This window comes from Schistocerca piceifrons, chromosome X (genome assembly GCF_021461385.2).
Source record: "Schistocerca piceifrons isolate TAMUIC-IGC-003096 chromosome X, iqSchPice1.1, whole genome shotgun sequence".
In the NCBI taxonomy this organism is placed as follows: domain Eukaryota; kingdom Metazoa; phylum Arthropoda; class Insecta; order Orthoptera; family Acrididae; genus Schistocerca; species Schistocerca piceifrons.
In genome coordinates, this window is record NC_060149.1 from 428,136,644 (window position 1) to 428,159,345 (window position 22,702).

General features: G+C 42.1%; 1 protein-coding gene across 1 annotated transcript in view; it reads left to right on the top strand.

Annotated features, from left to right (window-relative positions):
- LOC124722396 (lisH domain-containing protein ARMC9-like) overlaps window positions 1–22,702 on the top strand; it is a 209,806-nt gene that overhangs the window by 46,253 nt on the left and 140,851 nt on the right. The window contains exons 8-9 of the mRNA XM_047247567.1: window positions 14,686–14,810; window positions 15,319–15,501. Of these exons, the coding sequence (XP_047103523.1) occupies window positions 14,686–14,810; window positions 15,319–15,501 (308 nt within the window). The remainder of the gene's footprint in view (window positions 1–14,685; window positions 14,811–15,318; window positions 15,502–22,702) is intronic.

Consider the following 22,702-nt stretch of genomic DNA (forward strand, 5'->3'; position numbering starts at 1 on the left):
AAGGGTGTGACATCATAAAAAGAAACAACAAAATTCTGTGGAGGCTGCCAAAGGAAGGGTCTGTGCCTAGCCAGTTCGTACGGACTAGCAAATCTGTGTCAGGTGTGTACCCATAAGTATGGCTGATGAGATGCCTGTGGAAGTAATGGGAGACTCTTCTTCTTCTTCTTCTTCTTCTTCTTCGGCACTACAGCCCTTGGTGGGCCTTGGCCTCCTCAACAATCTCCCTCTGTATCTCTCTGTTCTCAGCTTTTTTCTTCCATCTATGGACCCCCATCTTGGCGAGGTCAGCCAGCACATTGTCCATCCATCTAGCTCTTGGTCTGTCCTTCCTTTTGGTGGAACACAGTCTGGCATTCATTATTCGTTTGGGCATCCTGTCTTCTGTCATCCTCTCCACATGTTCTAACCAACATATTCTTTGAAATTTGATAAATTTCACTGTATCTTTCCCTTGTATAAGCTCCTCTATTTCATGGTTGTATCTTACTCTCCAACCTTCTGCCTCTCTCATAGGCCCATAGACTTTTTGTAAGATTTTCCTTTCAAATGCCCTTAGGCTGTTACTGTCTGCTTCTGTCACTGTCCACGTTTCTGATCCATATGTGGCAACAGGTCGCACAAGAGAATAGTATACTCTCAATTTAGTTGTTCTTGTAATTAGAGTGTTCTTGAGTATCTTTAGGTTTGCATACTAGGCTTTGTTTCCTGCTTGTATCCTTTCTTTAATAAGTTTTCTCATACTATTATCATTGGTTAGAAGGACACTGAAATAATGGAAGCATATAACAGCTTTGAAGCATCAGAGATCTTCAGGTACTGTGGCGTTCGTCTACCTTCAGAATTGGACATAACCATATACTTTGTCTTGCTTTCATTTACAGTAAGTCCAATTCTTGTTCCTTCTGCTTCCATTTATCCATATATTTCTTTAAGCTACGTTACATCCCTTGCCATGATGGCAATATCATCTGCATATGTGCGTATCTGGCTAGACATCTTCATTATTTTTCCTCTCTAATCTACTTTTTGTATGATACTATGCAGTTCTAAGTTAAATAGGACTGCAGAGAGGCCATCACCTTGTTTCGCTCCATCCTCAAAGTCAAACTGCCTGTTGTATACTTTTACTTTTGCTTATGTATCCTTCATTGTTAGCTTGATTAACCTTCTCAGTTTATCACAGATGCCCAATTCTTTCAACCCTTTATACAGTGCTGGTCTATTAATACTATCAAAAGTTTGTTTAAAGTCAATGAACAGGAGGTAGAGATCTATATAATATTTATAAAATTTTTCCATTATTTGTCTAACAACAAACAACTGGTCAGATCCAGAATGAGATTTTCACTCTGCAGCGGAGTGTGCCCTGATATGAAACTTCCTGGCAGATTAAAACTGTGTGCCGGACCGAGACTCGAACTCGGGACCTTTGCCTTTCGCGGCCAGGTGCTCTACCAACTGAGCTACGCAAGCATGACTCACGCCCCATCCTCACAGCTTTACTTCTGCCAGTACTTCACCTCCTACCTTCCAAACTTTACAGAAGCTCTCCTGCGAACCTTCCAGAAGTAGCACTCCTGAAAGAAAGGATATTGTGGAGACATGGGTTAGCCACAGCCTGGCCAGCCTCTGTGTCGCCTGTGCACACCATCAACCATTTTTCAGCATTGGACTCCACAGATTGACCACATAAGCAAGTCAATGTTTTTGTGGACCCCATGGAGCAGGATGCTTCTCCTTATGTGCCCTGTAGTAACGTCTCTTCACCTGCTGTCTCTTGGCCGGCAGCCACCGAGGTGACACCCCTACATCTCTTCCTCATCATGACTCTCCTCCAATGGAACGTTTGCGGCGTTTGGTCCCACAAAGAGGATATATAGCTGCTTTTAGCATCACAGTGTCCCCTTGTACTCTGCCTTCAGGAAACAAAATTGCGTGCTCATGACTGCTTTGAGCTTTCACATTTCTTATCAATTTGTTCTGACCTTTCTCCTGAGGTCAGCATTCCATCTGATGGTGGCATAATGGTGCTCGTTAAGGGATGGCATTCATAGTCAACTCATCTTCCTGAATACCCATCTTCAAGCTGTTGCAGTTTGCCTATTCCTCTCCCACCTGACTTTTTCCCCCTCTGTACCATTTATGTTCCTCCATCATTCGATGTCACCAGGGCAGACTTTCTTCAGCGTATTGGGCCTCTACATCCCAGTTTTTGCTACTCGGTGACTTTAATGAGCATCATTCCCTTTGGGGTTCTGCCAGGACGTGTCAGAGAGGTGCCCTCTTGGCTGATCTTCTTAACCAACTTAACCTTTTCTGCCTTAACACTGAAGCACCCACTTTCTACATCTACATCTACATCTGCATTTACATTTACATTTATACTCCGCAAGCCACCCAACGGCGTGTGGCGGAGGGCACTTCACATGCCACTGTCATTACCTCCCTTTCCTGTTCCAGTCGCGTACGGTTCGTGGGAAGAACTACTGTCTGAAAGCCTCCGTGCGCGCTCTAATCTCCCTAATTTTACATTCGTGATCTCCTTGGGAGGTATAAGTAGGGGGAAGCAATATATTCTATACCTCATCCAGAAACGCACCCTCTCGAAACCTGGCGAGCAAGCTACATCGCGATGCAGAGCGCCTCTCTTGCAGAGTCTGCCTCTTGAGTTTGTTAAACATCTCCGTAACGCTATCACGGTTACCAAATAACCCTGTGACAAAACGCGCTGCTCTTCTTTGGATCTTCTCTATCTCTTCCGTCAACCCGATCTGGTACTGATCCCACACTGATGAGCAATCGAGTATAGGTCGAACGAGTGTTTTGTAAGCCACCTCCTTTGTTGATGGACTACATTTTCTAAGGACTCTCCCAATGAATCTCAACCTGGTACCCGCCTTACCAACAATTAATTTTATATGATCATTCCATTTCAAATCGTTCCGCATGCATACTCCCAGTTATTTTACAGAAGTAACTGCTACCAGTGTTTGTTCCGCTATCATATAATCATACAATAAAGGATCCTTCTTTCTATGTATTCGCAATACATTACATTTGTCTATGTTAAGGGTCAGTTGCCACTCCCTGCACCAAGTGCCTATCCGCTGCAGATCTTCCTGCATTTCGCTACAATTTTCTAATGCTGCAACTTCTCTGTATACTACAGCATCATCTGCGAAAAGCCGCATGGAACTTCCGACACTATCTACTAGGTCATTTATATATATTGTGAAAAGCAATGGTCCCATAACACTCCCCTGTGGCAAGCCAGAGGTTACTTTAACGTCTGTAGACATCTCTCCATTGATAACAACATGCTGTGTTCTGTTTGCTAAAAACTCTTCAATCCAGCCACACAGCTGCAGTTGACGATAACCCTAATGTCAGTGTCAGAGAAGTTGCTGTTGTACAAGGTAACGTTGACCACGTCACTGTATGGAGAGTGCTACGGGAGAACCAGTTGTTTCCATGCCATGTACAGTGTGTGCAGGCACTGTCAGCAGCTGGTTGGCCTCCACGGTTACACTTCTGCGAATGGTTCATTCAACAATGTGTCAATCCTCATTTCCGTGCAAATGTAAGTATTCCGTAGGCTCTTACTTTGTTTATCAGGCGACAGTGCGGAACTGTATCGAACGCCTTCCGGAAGTCAAGAAAAATAGCATCTACCTGGGAGCCTGTATCTAATATTTTCTGGGTCTCATGACCCCTTGCTCACCTATTCCCATTTGGACCTGTCCTCCTGCACTGCCCAGCTTGCCTATTGTCTTGAGTGGTCTGTTATTTCTGAAACTATGGACAGTGTCTTGAAAGGAGGACATAAGATGAACATCAACAAAAGCAAAACGAGGATAATGGAATGTAGTCGAGTTAACTTGGGTGATGCTGATTGAATTAGATTAGGAAATGAGACGCTTAAAGTAGTAAATGAGTTTTGCTATCTTGGGAGCAAATTAACTGATGATGGTCGATGTAGAGAGGATATAAAATGTAGACTGGCAACAGCAAGGAAAACGTTTCTGAAGAAGAGAAATTTGTTAACATTGAGTATGTGAAGTCATTGCTATTTTTCTTGAGCATGTGAAGTGTCAAGAAGTCGTTTCTGAAAGTATTTGTATGGAGTGTAGCCATGTATGGAAGTGAAACATGGATGATAAGTAGTTTGGACAAGAAGAGAATAGAAGCTTTCGAAATGTGGTGCTACAGAAGAATGCTGAAGATTAGATGGGTAGATCACATAACTGATGAGGAGGTATTGAATAGAATTGGGGAGAAGAAGAGTTTTTGGCTCAACTTGACTAGAAGAAGGGATCAGTTGGTAGGACATGTTCTGAGGCATCAAGGGATCACCAATTTAGTATTGGAGGGCGGCGTGGAGGGTAAAAATCGTAAAGGGAGACCAAGAGCTGAACACACTAAACATATTCAGAAGGATGTAGGCTGCAGTACGTACTGGGAGATGGAGAAACTTGCACAGGATAGAGTAGCATGGAGAGCTGCATCAAACCAGTCTCAGGACTGAAGACCACAGCAACAACAACTCAAGTTACCATTTTCCGTCTGCTGTCTGTTTACTGACACCTACCTCATCCATGTGCACACCCAAATGGCAGCTTACTAAGGCTGATTGGTAGCTCTACTCCTCCCTGGCGACCTTTGAGGAACAAAATTTTCCCAGTTGTTATGACCAGGTGGAATACCTCACACAGCTGGCCGTGGTGGTTGAGTGGTTCTAGGTGCTTCAGTCCAGAACCGTGCAACTGCTATGGTCGCAGGTTCGAATCCTGCCTCGGGCATGGATGTGTGTGATGTCGTTAGGTTAGTTAGGTTTAAGTAGTTCTAAGTTCTAGGGGACTGAAACCTCAGATGTTAAGTGACATAGTGCTCAGAGCCATTTGAACCAATACTTCACACATGTTATCCTCACTGATGCAGAACGTTCCATTCCTCGCACTTCCTCGTTACCCTGCCTTTCTCCGTCCTGAGGCATGGCGTGACACAATTTGTGCACAGAGATGTGCTCTCTGCGTTTTTAACTGCCATCCTACGATGGCAAACTTTATTCATTATTAACAGATGCATGCAAAGTGTCGTTACATTCTTTGGCATAGCAAAAGATCTAGCATGATTTCATTCATTAGCTCTTTCAACAGTTCCACCCTGTCCTCTGTTGTGTGGGCCAAACTCTGACCGCAATCTCGAACCAAAATCGATTCCCCAATTTCTGGCATGACAGTACCACATGATGTCATTGTGGACACTATGGCTATATCCAACACCTTGGGCTGCCATTTTGCGGAAGTTTCGAGCTCTTTCCATCACGCTGCCTTCCTCCGTCAGAAACGAGTGGAGGAGGCTTGGGCGATATCCTTCTCTTCTCCGAATCATGACTACTACAATGCCGCCTTTACTATGAGCATGCTCTCAGTTCATCCTGATTCTCTGCCCCAGGACCAGACGCCATTCACATTTAGATGTTGCAGCACTTTCTGCTTAACACGTACAACCGCATCTGAGCAGTGGGCACATTTCCTGGAAGCTGGCATGAAGTCACTGTCCTACCCATACCTAAGCCCGGTAAGGACAAAAACGTTCCTTCTAGTCACCACCCCCATCTCTCTTATGAGCTGTGTTTGCAAGGTGATGAAATGTATGATTCATGCACAGCTGGTATGGTGGCTCGAGTCTCGCAATTTACTGACAAATGGACAGTGTGGATGTCGAGCATGGCATTTTGCAGTTGACCATCTCATTACTTCGTCCACCCATGTCATGAATGGTTTTCAGTGGAAACCCCAGACTGTGGCCGTTTTTTTAGATTTGGAGAAGTCCTATGACACCTGCTGGAGAACTGGTATCCTCTGTACTCTTTACACATGGGGCTTCCATGACAGCCTACCCTGTTTCCTTCAGGCATTTTTAAAAGAGCCGAGTTTTCAAGGTGCTTGTAGGTTCTGCCTTGTCAAACAACTTTATGCGGGAAAACGGTGTGCCTCGTCCTCTTTGCTATTACCATTGTCCCTATAATGGGCTCTCTCTCACCGGGCATCTCCGGCTTCCTTTTTGATGATGATTTTAACATTTATTGCAGTTCTCCACAAACCTGTCTCACCGAACGGCATCTTCAGCGATGTCTTGATTGTCTTTACTCCTGGAGTATTGTCAATGGCTTTCGCTTTTCCTCTGATAAAACTGTCTGTGTGAGTTTCTGGAGATGCAATTGGTTTCTCCCACCATCTTTACATCTTGGGCCTGTTGCCCTTATGTTAATTGAAACTACAAAATTCGTGGGGCTCATGCTCGATAGGAAACTCTCTTGGTCCTCCCATGTGTCTTGCCTGGTAGCCCACTGTACTTGGTTCCTCAATGTCCTACATGTCGTATGTTTTTGGATAGGGTCTGCCTTTAGCAAAACACAGTTTTGTTTTTTAACCCAAACATGTTTCACTGCAGTTGCAGCATCTTCAGTGGCCTTTTATTTTTCATCTGTTGAAGATAAAGTGGGTTCTTTGCTGTTTGTATACGTGTTTTTGTGTGTGTGTGTGTGTGTGTGTGTGTGTGTGTGTGTGAGAGAGAGAGAGAGAGAGAGAGAGAGAGAGAGAGAGAGAGCTGTATTGGTTAGTATTGTCTAATAATTCCTTGAGGGCAGACAAGACCAACCAATAGAGCTCTCTGCCCCCCTCCCCCACCATCCGAGGCCCCCCCCCCCCCACACACACGCTCACACACACAAAATAAATAAATAAATAAAATAAAACAAAACAAACCTTTCACACACACACACACACACACACACACACACCAAATCCACAGACAACTCTGAAAGATTCAAAACATTTATCTCTATACTAACTGGATGGCGAACTTCGGCTGTCACAGCGTGCCGTCATCTGTTAGTGCCGCCATATTGCAGTTAGGCAAGAAACCAGTGATCTCTATACAAACATTTGAAACAATTTTTCTGAGTGCTCCACCACAGAGTATACAGCATTACTTGTTTCAATAAGCTCGCCTCGGCTTACAAATTTTGTGAATGAGCTCTTTTCTGCAGTACTAAGAAGTGCATATGTTGTGTCATTACAAACAACGGGTGGCCTAAGAATGTAGAGTCAGTCTTTACATGTAACTTGTTTTGAAATTGTGAGGGCAACATACCTTGCAATGTAGTACAAAATGTTCTACTTGTATGTGGAAAACAGAGTACCCTCTTCAATAAGTGGGCACCATTTTTCTACTTCGTCTACAATAATTCAAGAATCACCTACAAGAGGACACTTTTGTGATCGGGAGAGAGAGAGAGAGAGAGAGAGAGAGAGAGAGAGAGTGAATGAATGTTACAGTACGTTTTAGGATTTTTTTTCTTGTGTGTGTGTGTGTGTGTGTGTGTGTGTGTGTGTGTGTGTGTGTGTGTGTGTGTGTGTGGGTGGGAGGGGGGGGGGTAAGAGCTTGCCGCCCTCCCCCACCATCCGAGCCGCCCCCCCCCCCCCCCCACACACACACATAAAATAAACAAAGAAATAAAATAAAACAAAACAAAACAAACCACACACACACACACACACACACACACACACACACACACACACACACACACAAAAAAAATCGCCAGGAACACCTTCAACTTTTCCACTGTCAGTCATCTTGTTTTTACACTTTCAATTGTTCCCTGCCAGCCATGTTTGTTTTGTTTGTTTTTACAGCTGGTAAAGCAGTGAAACAGTAAAAGTGACAGTGACAGTGGCAACTCTATATATAGAGTTTGATAGTGATGAAGATGATTAAAAGAAACATGTAAGTTCAACATTATGTAAATAGACACACAAATAGAATTAAATAATTTCAGGCATAGAAATAACAAGTTTTCAAATCGTAATTTTGTCTTAAACAGTTTATCTACTTTAAGGTATAAGTGGTTGCAGATGACAAACTGTGCAACAAAACAGTCACTGTAGAAACACAACACAACAGAAAAACCACACCATGTGGTAAAAAGCTATGAATTCGTAATTTGTGTGTTTTTTACCAAATATCTGTAATTACAATTTAAAAACTAATAGCTACATGTATACAAACAGCAAAGAACACTCTTTATCTTTAACAGATGAAAAATAAAATCCCTCTGAAGATGCTGCAACTGCAGTGAAACATGTTTGGGTTAAAAAACAAAATTGTGTTTTGCTAAAGGCGGACCCTATCCAAAAACATACGCATTGTTAAAGCAAAACACGGAAGAAAAGAGCTTCAACCCCAAGACGATTAGTCCTACATGTCCTTTGCGATAGTACCTTTGTATACACTGATGGCTCTTGGACTGACCGTGGGGTTGGGTGTGCCTTCATCATTGTCACCCGTGTCTTTTGATATTGGCTTCCAACACACTGCTCAGTATTTACAGCCGAGCTCTTCGCCCTGTATCAGGCCATGGAGTACATCTGGCGACACAGCCTTTTCAATTGTGTCCTCTGCTCAGACTCACTCAGATCCCTTCATAGTCTATGTCCACTGTACACCGCCCATCCCTTAGTGCAGCGGGTCCAGGGAAACCGTCACTTGCCCACACTTGGTGGAGCCAGTGTGATGTTTCTTTGGATTCCTGGTCATGTCAGTCTGCCAGGAAACGAGGCTGCTGATGCTGCTGCCAAGGCTGCAGTCCTCATACCTCAGCCCGTGAGTTCCTAAATTTCCACCGATGACCTATGTGTTGCTGTCTGTCAGGAGATGCAGTCCCTTTGGCATCACCAATTGTCCTCCCTACACGGGAATAAGCTCCTTCTTATGAAGCCTCTGCCATCAGCTTGGACTAACTCTCAGCCTTGCCAAAGGGAGGGGGTCATTTTAACTAGGCTGCATATTGGGCACTGCTTTTTTAGGCATCATCATTTGATGAGTGGTGCTACCCCACTGCTTTGTACACATTGTGCCCAAGTTTTAACTGTCCATCACTTCCTGATGGAATGCCCATTTCTTAACCTGTTATGTTCCTGCTTGGGTTTGCCATCTGAGTTATCGGCTGTTTTAGGAAATGACGCGCAGGCTGTTGACCGCATTTTACTGTTTATCCATCAAAACAATATGGTGAAAACCATGTAATTTTTAGCTTTGGACCTCAGTTTCTGTATGGTGTCTTTTTTAGCCCTTTTTCCATGTACCTGTTTTTAGCTGTCTTCTATTACGTCAGTTGGGCCCAACATGCCGCTCTGTCTTTGTGTTCTGTAGTTTGGAATTAGGTCCCAAAAGCAAAAGAAAACCAAACAAAACATCTGCTATAAATTACTACTCACTCTTTTAATATTGTGTGGACAAAAAAAAAAATGAAGTCATTACCAGGCGTGGAGAAAACAAGGAAGCATATTGGAGACATAAATAACCCACTTCTGGATGTGGAACGTTATTTTGAATTGCTTGGACCATGTGTTGTGTATGATGCTCAAAGGTTGTATACACATCTAGCTGAAAAATATTTTTCATTGTGGTTCTTGGAACTACAAACAAAGGAAGGATTGTAGTTACTTACTTATGAATTAATTTCAGAATTGCCTAGTGTAGTACCGGAATTCCTTGGTGAGCATAAATCCACAGCTTAACTAATAATGCTTTTTAATTTGGGGATTCCAGTCGGAGATATGTAAGCAGATTAACAATCAAGACTGAGCCCCTGTAACAAAAAAGAATAAAATGGAAATACTATGAACTGTTGCTGACAGTGTAAGATGGCATGGTGCTACACTTGACTCTGTGATGTCATTTATATGCATTGGTGCACTCAACTGCTGACTGCACAGCTGGCTCCAACAAACATCTGCTGTATGTCCCTAGTAAAAACACTGTTGACAGACAATATAGACAACTACAACTACCATGCAAAGAAAAATAATCAGAACAACTGAGCAGTCTGTGAAAACTGTGCCAAGACTGGATGGAATAAATGTTATTGCGTTGGGTCTGATTTCTGTCCAGTTGGGTGAGAGCTGCTCCACTGCTGCCTTGACAGCATAACATTTTTGCAGTTTCACCGTCAGACGGTCTAGGTCGTACTGCATTCGCTGACTGAGGTGGCGGTTTTGATGTCTCATAGTCTGCAGAAATGGAAGCCGGAGCTGCTGGAACTGTGAAAACCCAACAATATGCGAACTTAAGCTAAAAAAGGGTCTGACTGTCTTCATGCTACAGCATGTACTTCACTGTCCTGTACTATTCCAACCAAAATTCCACATATTAATGTCTCTGCTTGTGACTGTCCACAAGAATATGTAAACTTGCATTTCCTGGTCAGGCCTTGCAGGTCAGCAATCCGTGATGTGTAACTGCCTAATGTTGAAGGAACTCTAAAAAAGTGGCCACCACTTGAATTTTCATAGAAAAATGTTCACTTAAAAGCAAATGATTAGTGGTGATCAGCAACAGTGATGGGTCAGATAAAGGGGTGAGTTTTTGTGAAAGGTAATAGTGAGGGTCAGGACACTTAATGTCACTTGCCCGTAACCGAAATTCTAAAATTTTTTATACACTACAAAGTCCTCTTGAGCTTCATTGAATTTCTGGAAAGCTGGGATTGCTGGAGGCAATTGTAGACATGCCAGATTGTCAGTTTCTATATGGGCTCATGCTGCTGCTCAAGCTGTCATTTATAAAGTCTGAGAAACGTTTTGTCCATCATGGTTGGAACACTGGGAAAAATGGCCTGACAAGTCCTATTCCAGAATAGGGAGCTTGCAGTTCCTCATTGTCACTCTTGTAAGTCTGCTTCTTCAACAACACAAATCATGTACAAATAAATTACAGAAACTAATAGTTTCTGACTCTTTTGGAAATACACAAATGTTAACTGCTGCAAGTGGATACCTCTTGATCAGTACAGTAATCTCTAAGTTTGTTCAAAGAACAGATACAGTAGTGCAGGAGAACACTACCTGTAGGCTCGACTGGGAAGCATTGAAATATGAATCATGCTCTCAGTGCACCCATATGCTGTCAGTTCGTTCACTGAAAGCATTAAAGATGGCTGGACAGTGAGCAAAGACAATACTGCATTATGCAGACAGACAAGTCTTGCTTTATACTGAAATGTTGACAGTAGGTAACAGTCAAGTTCAAATCACAACCCAGGAGAAAATAAAGTAGCACAGGATCATTGTCAATAGGTCCAATGGAGAACCCTGCTGTAAGCATCAGCTGGTTGAAAAATGTGCGACTGTGGTGGTCCGTGGTAGCCGTTAAATCTGCCGTGGGTGTTTTTTCACATGACCTGTCGCTGCGCCTAGTGACCTTTCCAGACATGTGCATAATTGTATCAATTCATCCTTTGATATGTTTGATGGGGTTATAAGTGTCTATGCATGGGGATACGAAGGTGTTTTCTGGGAGCGTAGCCAGTAAGCTGATGAAAAGTATTTTGTTTATAATGGTTATTAACTACTCGATTTGTTCTGGTTGCAAATGTAGAAGACACTAGTGCCAAACGAGTGTATCATAATACAAAGAACTGTACGGAAAAGCAGTTGTAACTGCAGTTCTTTGCCATTATGATTATACTAATAAATATGTACAGTGAGTTATGCCTAATTATCACGCAGTACTACTTCTCCTTGTTATCAGCTTTCTCCAATCTTTCCCAATTCTTCTCAGTACCTCCTCATTCCTAACTATCAGTCCAGCTGATCTTCTCCATTCTGTGCCCTATCCACATTTCACAAGCTTCAGACAGACTGAGGTGGCGCAGTGGTTAGCACACTGGACCTGCATTCGGGAGGATGATGGTTCAAACCTGTGTCCAACCATCCTGATTTAGGTTTCCATGATTTCCTTAAGTCATTTAAGACAAGTGCCAGGATGGTTCCTTTTGCAAGGACATGGCCGACTTCCTTTCACATGCTTCCCAAATCTGATGGGACCGATGACCTCACTGTTTGGTCCCCTCCCCAAATCAACCAACCAACCAACCACAAGCTTCAATTCTCCTCTCGTCCCGCTGTCACAATGTCCATGTTTCTGTTCCACACAAGGCCACACTCCATATCACACATTTCACTAGTAACTTCCTTAATTCTGCATTCACACCACTAGCCAAGAGCTTTTTCTGCTTTTGAAATTCCTATCTCACCAGTTCCATTCTGGCTTTGATGTCCCATTCACAATACAGGTTTTCCCTAGTGCAGTTTCCCTAATACTTGAATGTACCACCTGTTATATGCTTTCTGGCCCTAACTTATACTTCACTCTTCTTTTCTTTAAACCTATAACCAAACCTTTTGTTTTATTTTTGTTTATTTTCATTCTGTACACTACACAGTCTTCTTTTAGGACATTTAGCATTTCAATCAGTCTCTCTTCATTTTCTGCAAAAATCACATCACTGCACATCTTATGTATTCTGTTTCCGTTCACCTAGCCTGATGGCTCTTTTCCCATGCAAACAACTTTTCACTATTTCCTCCAAATAAATGTTAAATGGGATCAGTGAGAGAGAAGAAAGAATAGTAAGGTAAGTGGATAGTATGTAATTTTATACTGGGGAAGAGAAGGAAGGGGAGAAGAATATACCAGATGATGTGTGATGTCAGTAAACTGCAAGGAGGTTACCACAGAATGAAGAGGAAAGCAGAGGACAGAGAAGCATGGAGGGCTATGATGTCTAAACTTACCACAAGGCATATAACCAAATATGTTTGTAATCTGTGACTTAATATCTATACATTTCAGTGCATCTGTCATCACACAGCTGTTGATAAAATATTAAGACGCTTTGTTTACATTCAGGGAAATCTTGGTTTTTGCAATGGTAGCTCGATATACAGGGTGTTACAAAAAGGTACGGCCACACTTTCAGGAAACATTCCTCACACACAAATAAAGAAAAGATGTTATGTGGACATGTGTCCGGAAACACTTAATTTCCATGTTAGAGCTCATTTTAGTTTTGTCAGTATGTATTGTACTTCCTCGATTCACCGCCAGTTGGCCCAATTGAAGGAAGGTAATGTTGACTTCGGTGCTTGTGTTGACATGCGACTCATTGCTCTACACTACTAGCATCAAGCACATCAGTACGTAGCATCGACAAGTTAGTGTTCATCACAAACGTGGTTTTGCAGTCAGTGCAATGTTTACAAATGCAGAGTTGGCAGATGCCCATTTGATGTATGGATTAGCACGGGGCAATAGCCGTGGCGCGGTACGTTTGTATCGAGACAGATTTCCAGAATGAAGGTGTCCCAACAGGAAGACGTTTGAAGCAATTGATCGGCGTCTTAGGGAGCACGGAACATTCCAGCCTATGACTCGCGACTGGGGAAGACCTAGAACGACGAGGACACCTGCAATGGACGAGGCAGTTCTTCGTGCAGTTGACGATAACCCTAATGTCAGTGTCAGAGAAGTTGCTGCTGTACAAGGTAACGTTGACCACGTCACTGTATAGAGAGTGCTACGGGAGAACCAGTTGTTTCCATGCCATGTACAGCGTGTGCAGGCACTATCAGCAGCTGGTTGGCCTCCACGGTTACACTTCTGCGAATGGTTCATCCAACAATGTGTCAATCCCCATTTCAGTGCAAATGTTCTCTTTACGGATGAGGCTTCATTCCAACGTGATCAAATTGTAAATTTTCACAATCAACATGTGTGGGCTGACGAGAATCGGCATGCAATTGTGCAATCACGTCATCAACACAGATTTTTTGTGAACGTTTGGGCAGGCATTGTTGGTGATGTCTTGATCGGGCCCCATGTTCTTCCACCTACGCTCAATGGAGCACGTTATCATGATTTCATACGGGATACTCTACCTGTGCTGCTAGAACATGTGCCTTTACAAGTACGACACAACATGTGGTTCACGCACGATGGAGCTCCTGCACATTTCAGTAGAAATGTTTGTACGCTTCTCAACAACAGATTCGGTGACCGATGGATTGGTAGAGGCGGACCAATTCCATGGCCTCCACGCTCTCCTGACCTCAACCCTCTTGACTTTCATTTATGGGGGCATTTGAAACCTCTTGTCTGCGTAACCCTGGTACCAAATGTAGAGACTCTTCATGCTTGTATTGTGGGTGGCTGTGATACAATACGCCATTCTCCAGGGCTGCGTCAGCGCATCAGGGATTCCATGCGACGGAGGGTGGATGCATGTATCCTCGCTAACGGAGGACATTTTGAACATTTCCTGTAACAAAGTGTTTGAAGTCACGCTGGTACGTTCTGTTGCTGTGTGTTTCCATTCCATGATTAATGTGATTGGAAGAGAAGTAATAAAATGAGCTCTAACATGGAAAGTTAGCATTTCCAGACACATGTCCACATAACATATTTTCTTTCTTTGTGTGTGAGGAATGTTTCCTGAAAGCTTGGCCATACCTTTTTGTAACACCCTGTATTCATTCTCCCATCCTTGACCAAATAAGCTAGTAGTTCATTCGTTATCTCATCCTCATTGGCAGTTGACTTCAACAAAAGAAAAGAAAAATATAGTATTTGCATAATGCTATCTGTCAGCAGATAATAAATTAGTAACCCTTAGTGATTTTGTGTGTGTATGTGTTTTTGTTGTCCTACTATCATGGTGCATAAATGCAGGTATATGGCATGTGCAGATATCCGTCCATTTAATTTCTGAGATATGTATTATTTTATCATTTTTATTTTATGACTTCATAGATTAACTTTTGTTGTTGTGTTCAGGTGTGGCAGCTGAACTAACAGATGCTTTGGAAAAATCTGTGACTGGACAAGAGGTTGACTTAGAAATGACATTAACAAACTGCACAAAAATATATCCAGAACTTTTCAAGAATGATTTGAAAATTGTGAGTTAAATATTATTTGTGTCCCCAACTACTATACTGTAGTGTGTTTTAATACTTAAATGCTTGTTCAACAATGTAGCAAAAATTAGTGGTTACTTACTATGAAGAAGACACATTAAGTTGCATACAGGCTTAATAAAAGACACTAACTTAAAGCTATCGATCACAGCCTTCGTCAGCTACAGAGAAACACACATCATTTATACACACAAGCAAGTACACCCCCATGCACATGACTGCCAATTCTGGCAGTGTGGGTCAGAATGCTGAGCTGCCAGAGTTGGCGGTCATGTGTGTATGAGCTGTGCTTGCTTGTTTGTATGAATGGTGTGTGTTTCTCTTTTGTTGATGAAGGCTGTGGCTGAAAGCTTTATGTAAGTGTCCTTTAATTGTACCTGTCTGCAATTTAACATGTCTTCTTAATGGTAAGCAGCAATCTATTTTTTCATACTTTGTTGGTTATTCCTACTGGCAGTTTTTATTGTTTAAATGATTGTTTCAATTTCAGAGAAATCATCCATATTTGGAACCTGCACTTGGAGAAATACATAGACCTTCAGTTTCCCAAGGAAAAGAAATTTCTTTGTCAAATATTATGACACATTTTGAACTTGACTTCAAGAAAATAAAACACCATTTGACTTCGGGAAGTGTTAAAACCAAACTGCTGCTTTTACAAGCCCTTCGTTGGGTAAGAAAAGTTGTATTTCCATTTTTGTGGATAATGGTTCTGATATAGCTTAACTTGTTTACATAAAAGTAGTTTTTTTTCAGAAAACTCAGATGGTAAATATTGCATATTAATTGTGATTTGTATTGCTGTTAAATCTGTGCATTTTTTATGGAGTTGACTTAAACCATGTCATTTTGTGGAATGTCTTAAATTTGTTTAACTGTGTGCAGGACCAACATGAACAGAGAGACAGAAGAGCTAATTTTTTAAAGAGCTAAATTTTTAAGCTGTCCATATAATAAGAAAACTCCTGTTGCAATCATGTAGGATTTGTAGATGATATATGTCAGTTCATTGACAGCACAGAAACTTTGTACAGAGAAGGTAATGGAATGTGAAATTTACATTCCATTGAAATGAGCCACAGAAAGCATCACTGTCAGATTGTAGTCATTATGTGTGCACAACCTATTCAACAAACATCAAAAATTTTCCCAATACCACACCTCTCCAGGTGCCATCCATCACTAACACTAAACTTTCAGCATCCATTAGATGAATTGTGTGACTGACAGCATTGAGATACACATTTTGCAATAACAACTACACTACCAACCATTAAAATTGCTACACCAAGAAGAAATGCAAATGATAAACAGGTATTCATTGGACAAATCTATTATACTAGAACTGACATGTGATTACATTTTCACGCAATTTTGGTGCATAGATCCTGAGAAATCAATACCCAGAACAACCACCTCTGGCCGTAATAATGGCCTTGATATGCCTGGGCATTGAGTCAAACAGAGCTTGGATGGCATGTACAGGTACAGCTGCCCATGCAGCTTCAACACGATACCACAGTTTGTCAAGAGTAGTGACTAGAGTATTGTGATGAGCCAGTTGCTCAGACACCATTGACCAGACGTTTTCAATTGGTGAGAGATCTGGAGAATGTGCTGGCCAGGGCACCAGTCGAACATTTTCTGTATCCAGAAAGGCCTGTACAGGACCTGCAACATGTGGTCGTGCACTATCCTGCTGAAATGTAGGGTATCGCAGGGATCGAATGAAGGGTACAGCCACGGGTCGTAACACATCTGAAATGTAATGTCTACTGTTCAAAGTGCCATCAGTACGAACAAGAGGTGACCGAGACTTGTAACCAATGGCACCCCATACCATCACGCCGGGTGATACGCCAGTGTGGTGATGACGAATACACGCTTCCAATGTGATGCAGCGTCAAGGGTAACCGCAGCCGTGGTCTCCGAGCTGATAGTCGATGCTGCTGCAAATGTCATCGAACTGTTCGTGCAGATAGTTGTTGTCTTGCAAATGCCCCCATCTGTTGACTCAGGGATCGAGACATGGCTGCACGATCCGTTACAGCCATGCGGATAAGATGCCTGTCATCTTGAGTGCTAGTGATACAAGGCCATTGGGATCCAGCACGGCGTTCCGTATTACGCTCCTGAATGCACCGATTCCATATTCTGCTAACAGTCATTGGATCTCGACCAACATGAGCAGCAATGTCACGATACGATAAACCGCAATCGCGATAGGTTACAATCCAAGCTTTATCAAAGTCGGAAACGTGATGGTACGCATTTCTCCTCCTTACACGAAGCATCACAACATTTCACTAGGCAATGCCGAACTGCTATTTGTGTATGAGAAATCAGTTGGAAACTTTCCTCATGTCAGCATGTTGTAGGTGTCACCGCCAGTGCCAACCTTGTGTGAATGCTCTGAAAAGCTAATCATTTGCATATCACAGCATCTTCTTCCTGTCAGTTAAATTTCGCGTCTGTAGCACGTCATCTTCGTGGTGTAGCAATTTTAATGGCCAGTAGTGTATATTAACATGTTAAACTATGTACAGTTTCTGAGAATGAATATCCACACAACTTGATAACAGAAGTGTTGATCCTTGTCAGTGCCTGACAGGTGCACACTAAGGCAAAGTACAAGGACATTGTTGTAGCATGGAGCAGGGAGGATAGATACTGACACAGTCTCACAAGGCTGAGATCTCAACAGTCCACTGATGGGCAACAAGGCACCGTGATGGCATGCTCCCATGAAGCGATGAGCTCGTGGGCAGTCACATGCAGATCATACAAAGTGATGCCCTCAGGAGTGGCCAACAGAAGTGTAGCATTCTAAATGGCTCACGGTATGTGGATATATGACCCTACGGACCCAAGTAGGCAATTGCAACATTGTTTACCATGACTTGCACACCCCATAGTGACATGGCTCACAGCACCAGACATTGTGCTGTCTCCAGGAGACTTGACAGTAAACAGCTTAGTGACTCTATTACCAAACATCCTCTAGGGTGATGCATGGGCCGTACCTGGCCTGCAAAGCATATCAATAAGTATGGTGGCCAAATATGCAGGGGCATTGCCCTGCATACACCTCACCCCTCACAACTTAAAAAGGGGTGGTGCAACCATCTCAGAGAAGTGCAGGCACCCAAGAGAGGAGACACATTAAAGGGATCAGAGTGAATGTTGGTTAAACTTTTTGAACCAGAAGAGACACTTCAAACTTTTGAAGTTAACAGAAGCTTTTATAAAACAGGTGCAAGAAGTTGAGGAGGCAGGGAGATGCACATGCCAAAATTTTGAGGACCTCTGCATTATAGCATGATGTTGACCCTCAACAGAAACACTAAAATAAAATAGTCCTTGACAATTTTAACTACATGTATAACAGAGGACAATTGCCAACTAATAAAGATGGTATTTCAGTTCCCTCCTCAACAATGTCTAAGGAACTCTTTTATTGTTGTCGTAAATATTTATGTGAGAAAAGACGGTCAACTGCCATCATATCTGGACCTTGGAAGCCAAGCAATTCCTTTGTCACTGTCACTGTGGGTTCGGGATATCATTCCACCACAGTCCCTATAGGACGTAGCTATACAGAAGACTTTTCTGTACTAGCTCACCAAATAAGTGAATTCTTCCATCTTGAGAAAGTTTCTGGTGCTGCTGGGAGGTTTATCGTCCTCATGGAGCTCCACACAAGGACTCCCTCAACATCATCCTGTTCTTTTTTAATTATGCTTCTTTTCTCAACAGCAATTTGGATATAGAGTCATAATGTCCTTTCAGGTAGTATTTCAAGTGTAATTAATTTTTTAGTAGCTGTAAGTAGTGTAACAGCCATATTCAGGAGCCTTGTTCACTTCTCCTTATTTGTGCCTTCTTTTTCAATTTTCTGCTTTCCTTCCAGTCACTATGCATAATTTACAACCAGTGGTTAAGATTCTGTAGTAATGAGCAGAAGAAACTATTTAAATTTTGTGCCTAGGAAGCTGTCTTTGTTCTTTTAAGCCATGAGTGTGATTTTCTGTTTCTGTAAATTTTCTCAATAGTGTTTCATGAAAAGAAAGTCTTCTTCCCTCCAGAGATTCTCATTTGAGTTCATGAAGAATCTTTTTAATACTTGTGTGTTGATTGAACCTACCAGTAAGAAATCTGTCAGCACACCTCTGAATTGCTTCAATGTCTTCTTTTAATCTCACATGCTGAGGATCCCAGACACTTGAGCAGTAATCAAGAATGGGATGCACTAGTGTTCTATATGTGGTTTCCTTTATAGGTCAGCCATACTTTCCCAGAATTGACCCAACAAACCATTCACCTTCTTTGCTACCGATCTTATGTGCTCATTCCATTTCTTATCACTTTGCAACATTATACCTAGACTTTTAACATATCTGACTGTGTTAGGTGTGTCAAGCAGCACACCATTATACTGTGTTTGAACATTACTGGATTGTTTTTTCTACTTGTCTGCATTAACTTACGTTTTTCCACATTAAGAGTAAGCTGCCATTCATAACAACAAATAGAAATTCTATGTAAGTGACACTGTATTATCCCACAGCCATTCAATGACAATGCCTTCCTGTACACTACAGCATCATCAGCAAACAGTCACAGGTTGCTTCTCACCCTATCCACTGTATTGTTTATCTATACACGGGACAAGAGTGGTCATACACACTTCCTTGGGGCACTGCTGATGATTGCCTTGTCTCTGATGAACACTTGTCATCCAGGACAACATATTTGGTTCTGTAGCTCAAGAAGACTTCAAGCCATTCACATATCTGAGAAATGATATCATATGCTTGTACCTTCCTTAACAATCTGCAGTGGGACACTGTGTCAAACACTTTCTGGAAAACTAGGGATATGAAATCTGCCCGATGCCTTTCATCCATGGTTTACAGGGTGTTGTGCAAGAAAAGGGCAAGCTGAGTTACACTTGAACAGTGCTTTTTAAATCCATGCTTATTTGTGGACAGAAGCTCTTCTGTCATAAGGAAATTTTGGTCCATAATTTTGTGGGCCCATTCTTTTATCTTCCTGTGTACAAAAGTCACTGTTCTTTTGTAATAAATGCAAGCCAGGTAAGGGCCAATGCCAAAGAGTACACCCTTTAAAATCGAATTTGGGATTCCATCTGGATCTGGTGACTTTCGTTTTCAACTCTTTCACTAGTTTCTCAGGGCCAGAGATGCCTGTTTCCATGTCCTCAATACAAGAAATCATTTGACAGCCAAATGATGGTATGTTTGTATGATCCTCCTGCATGTATGATTTTTTAAACACAAAATTTGAAACTTCAGCTTTCTGTTCATTGCTGGTTGATGAGTGACTGAATAGAACCCTTCAACCAGTTTAGTGATTTTATGTAGGACCACAACTTTCGCAGGTTTTCACAAAGATGGGTTGCTAAGGATTACGGTGGAAGTTGTATGCTTCGCACATCAATCTTTTTAGAGATGCATGAATTTCTACTAACTTTTGCCTATAGACTTTTCCACACTTTTTATGAAACAAGAGTGCAATAATCTCCATTTCCTCAGTATTTTCCAAATTTTGTTATTAAACCGCAATGGATCTTTTCCATCCTCACTCTGATCAGATGGCACATACTTTGCCAGAGTTCAATATACAGTCAGTTTATACTTTGCCCATAATTTATCTACATCCATCACATTGGAAATACACGATGCCCGTTCATTGTGTAAGTAAGATGCTAACAACTGGTTAGCTGCTATTTCCAGCATAAAGACTCTCCTAGCCTTCTTGATGGATTTATTAACTTTAGTAACCATCATCGCTATGATGATATAGTGATCACTAACCCATGTCTTTATTCTGACAGTGTCAATAATATCAGCCCTGTTTGTAGCTACAAGGTCTAAAATATTTTCACTTTGTGTGAATTGCCAAACTAGCTGCTCAAGACAGTTTTCAGAAAATGTGCTTATATGTACGCCACAAGACAGACTGTCCACACCATGTGCCATGAACACATAGATGTCCAGTCTATACTCAACAGGACAAAGTCAGTTTCTTGGCCTAATAAGCTTACCTGGTTACTATACCTGACGAATCTGAAGACAGTGTCACTCAGAGTGTTCTGTATTTTACAGTGTGGCAGTTAGAAGACACATGGAGCTGTTAGCACTGTCTGTTCCAGTTTTATAGAGCCTTTGTATGATCCTGACTTTTATTATCACAAGTGGCATATGCATGTGCTCAGTCAGTCTGCTTGAAGAGCTGTGATGCAGTTTACTATGATGGAATGAGGGTGGCATAGTGGGCATTTAGGGTCAACTACATCCAGAGTCTCTGTACTGAGGCTGGAAAGCTGCCAGTTTGAAAATGCAGCAACTCTTCATAGTAGAAGCAGCTTATAAAATTCATTCTGTACTGTAAATCCCTGTACACCACAGCAATTGCCTACCCATTTCTACATCTACATGATTACTCTGCAATTCACATTTAAGTGCTTGGCAGAGGGTTCATACTATCTCTCTACCATTCCACTCCTGAACAGTGCGCGGGAAAAACGAACACCTAAACCTTTCTGTTCGAGCTCTGATTTCTCTTATTTTATTTTGATGATCATTCCTACCTATATAGGTTTGGCTCAACAAAATATTTTCGCATTCGGAAGAGAAAGTTGGTGACTGAAATTTCGTAAATAGATCTCGCCACGACGAAAAACGTCTTTGCTTTAATGACTTCCATCCCAACTTGCATGTCATATCTGCCACACTCTCTCCCCTATTACGTGATAATACAAAATGAGCTGCCGTTTTTTTGCACCCTTTCAATGTCCTCCGTCAATCCCACCTGGTAAGGATCCCACACCGCGCAGCAATATTCTAACAGAGGACGAACGAGTGTAGTGTAAGCTGTCTCTTTAGTGGACTTGTTGCATCTTCTAAGTATCCTGCCAATGAAACACAACCTTTGGCTCGCCTTCCCCACAATATTATCTATGTGGTCTTTTCAACTGAAGTTGTTCGTAATTTTAACACCCAGGTACTTAGTTGAATTGACAGCCTTGAGAATTGTACTATTTATCGAGTAATCGAATTCCAACGGATTTCTTTTGTAACTCATGTGGATCACCTCACACTTTTCGTTATTTAGTGTCAACTGCCACCTGCCACACCATACAGCAATCTTTTCTAAATCACTTTCCAACTGATACTGGTCTTCGGATGACCTCACTAGACGGTAAATTACAGCATCATCTTCGAACAACCTAAGAGAACTGCTCAGATTGTCACCCAGGTCATTTATATAGATCAGGAACAGCAGAGGTCCCGGGACGCTTCCCTGGGGAACACCTGATATCACTTCAGTTTTACTCGATGATATGCCGTCTATTACTATGAACTGCGACCTTCCTGAGAGGAAATCACTAATCCAGTCGCACAACTGAGACAAAACCCCATAGGCCCACAGCTTGATTAGAAGTTGCTTGTGAGGAACGGTATCAAAAGCTTTCCAGAAATCTAGAAATACAGAATCAACTTGAGATCCCCTGTTGATAGTGGCCATTACTTCGTGTGAATAAAGAGCTAGCTGCGTTGCACAAGAACAATGTTTTCTGAAGCCATACTGATTACGTATCAATAGATTGTTCCCTTCGAGGTGATTCATAATGTTTGAATACAGCATATGCTCCAAAACCATACTGCAAACTGACGTCAATGATATAGGTCTGTAGTTTGATGGATTACTCCTACTACCCTTCTTAAACACTGGTGCGCCTGTGCAATTTTCCAATCTGTAGGTACAGATCTATCGGTGAGCGAGTGGTTGTATATTATTACTAAGTAGGGAGCTATTGTATGAGCGTAATCTGAAAGGAACCTAATCGG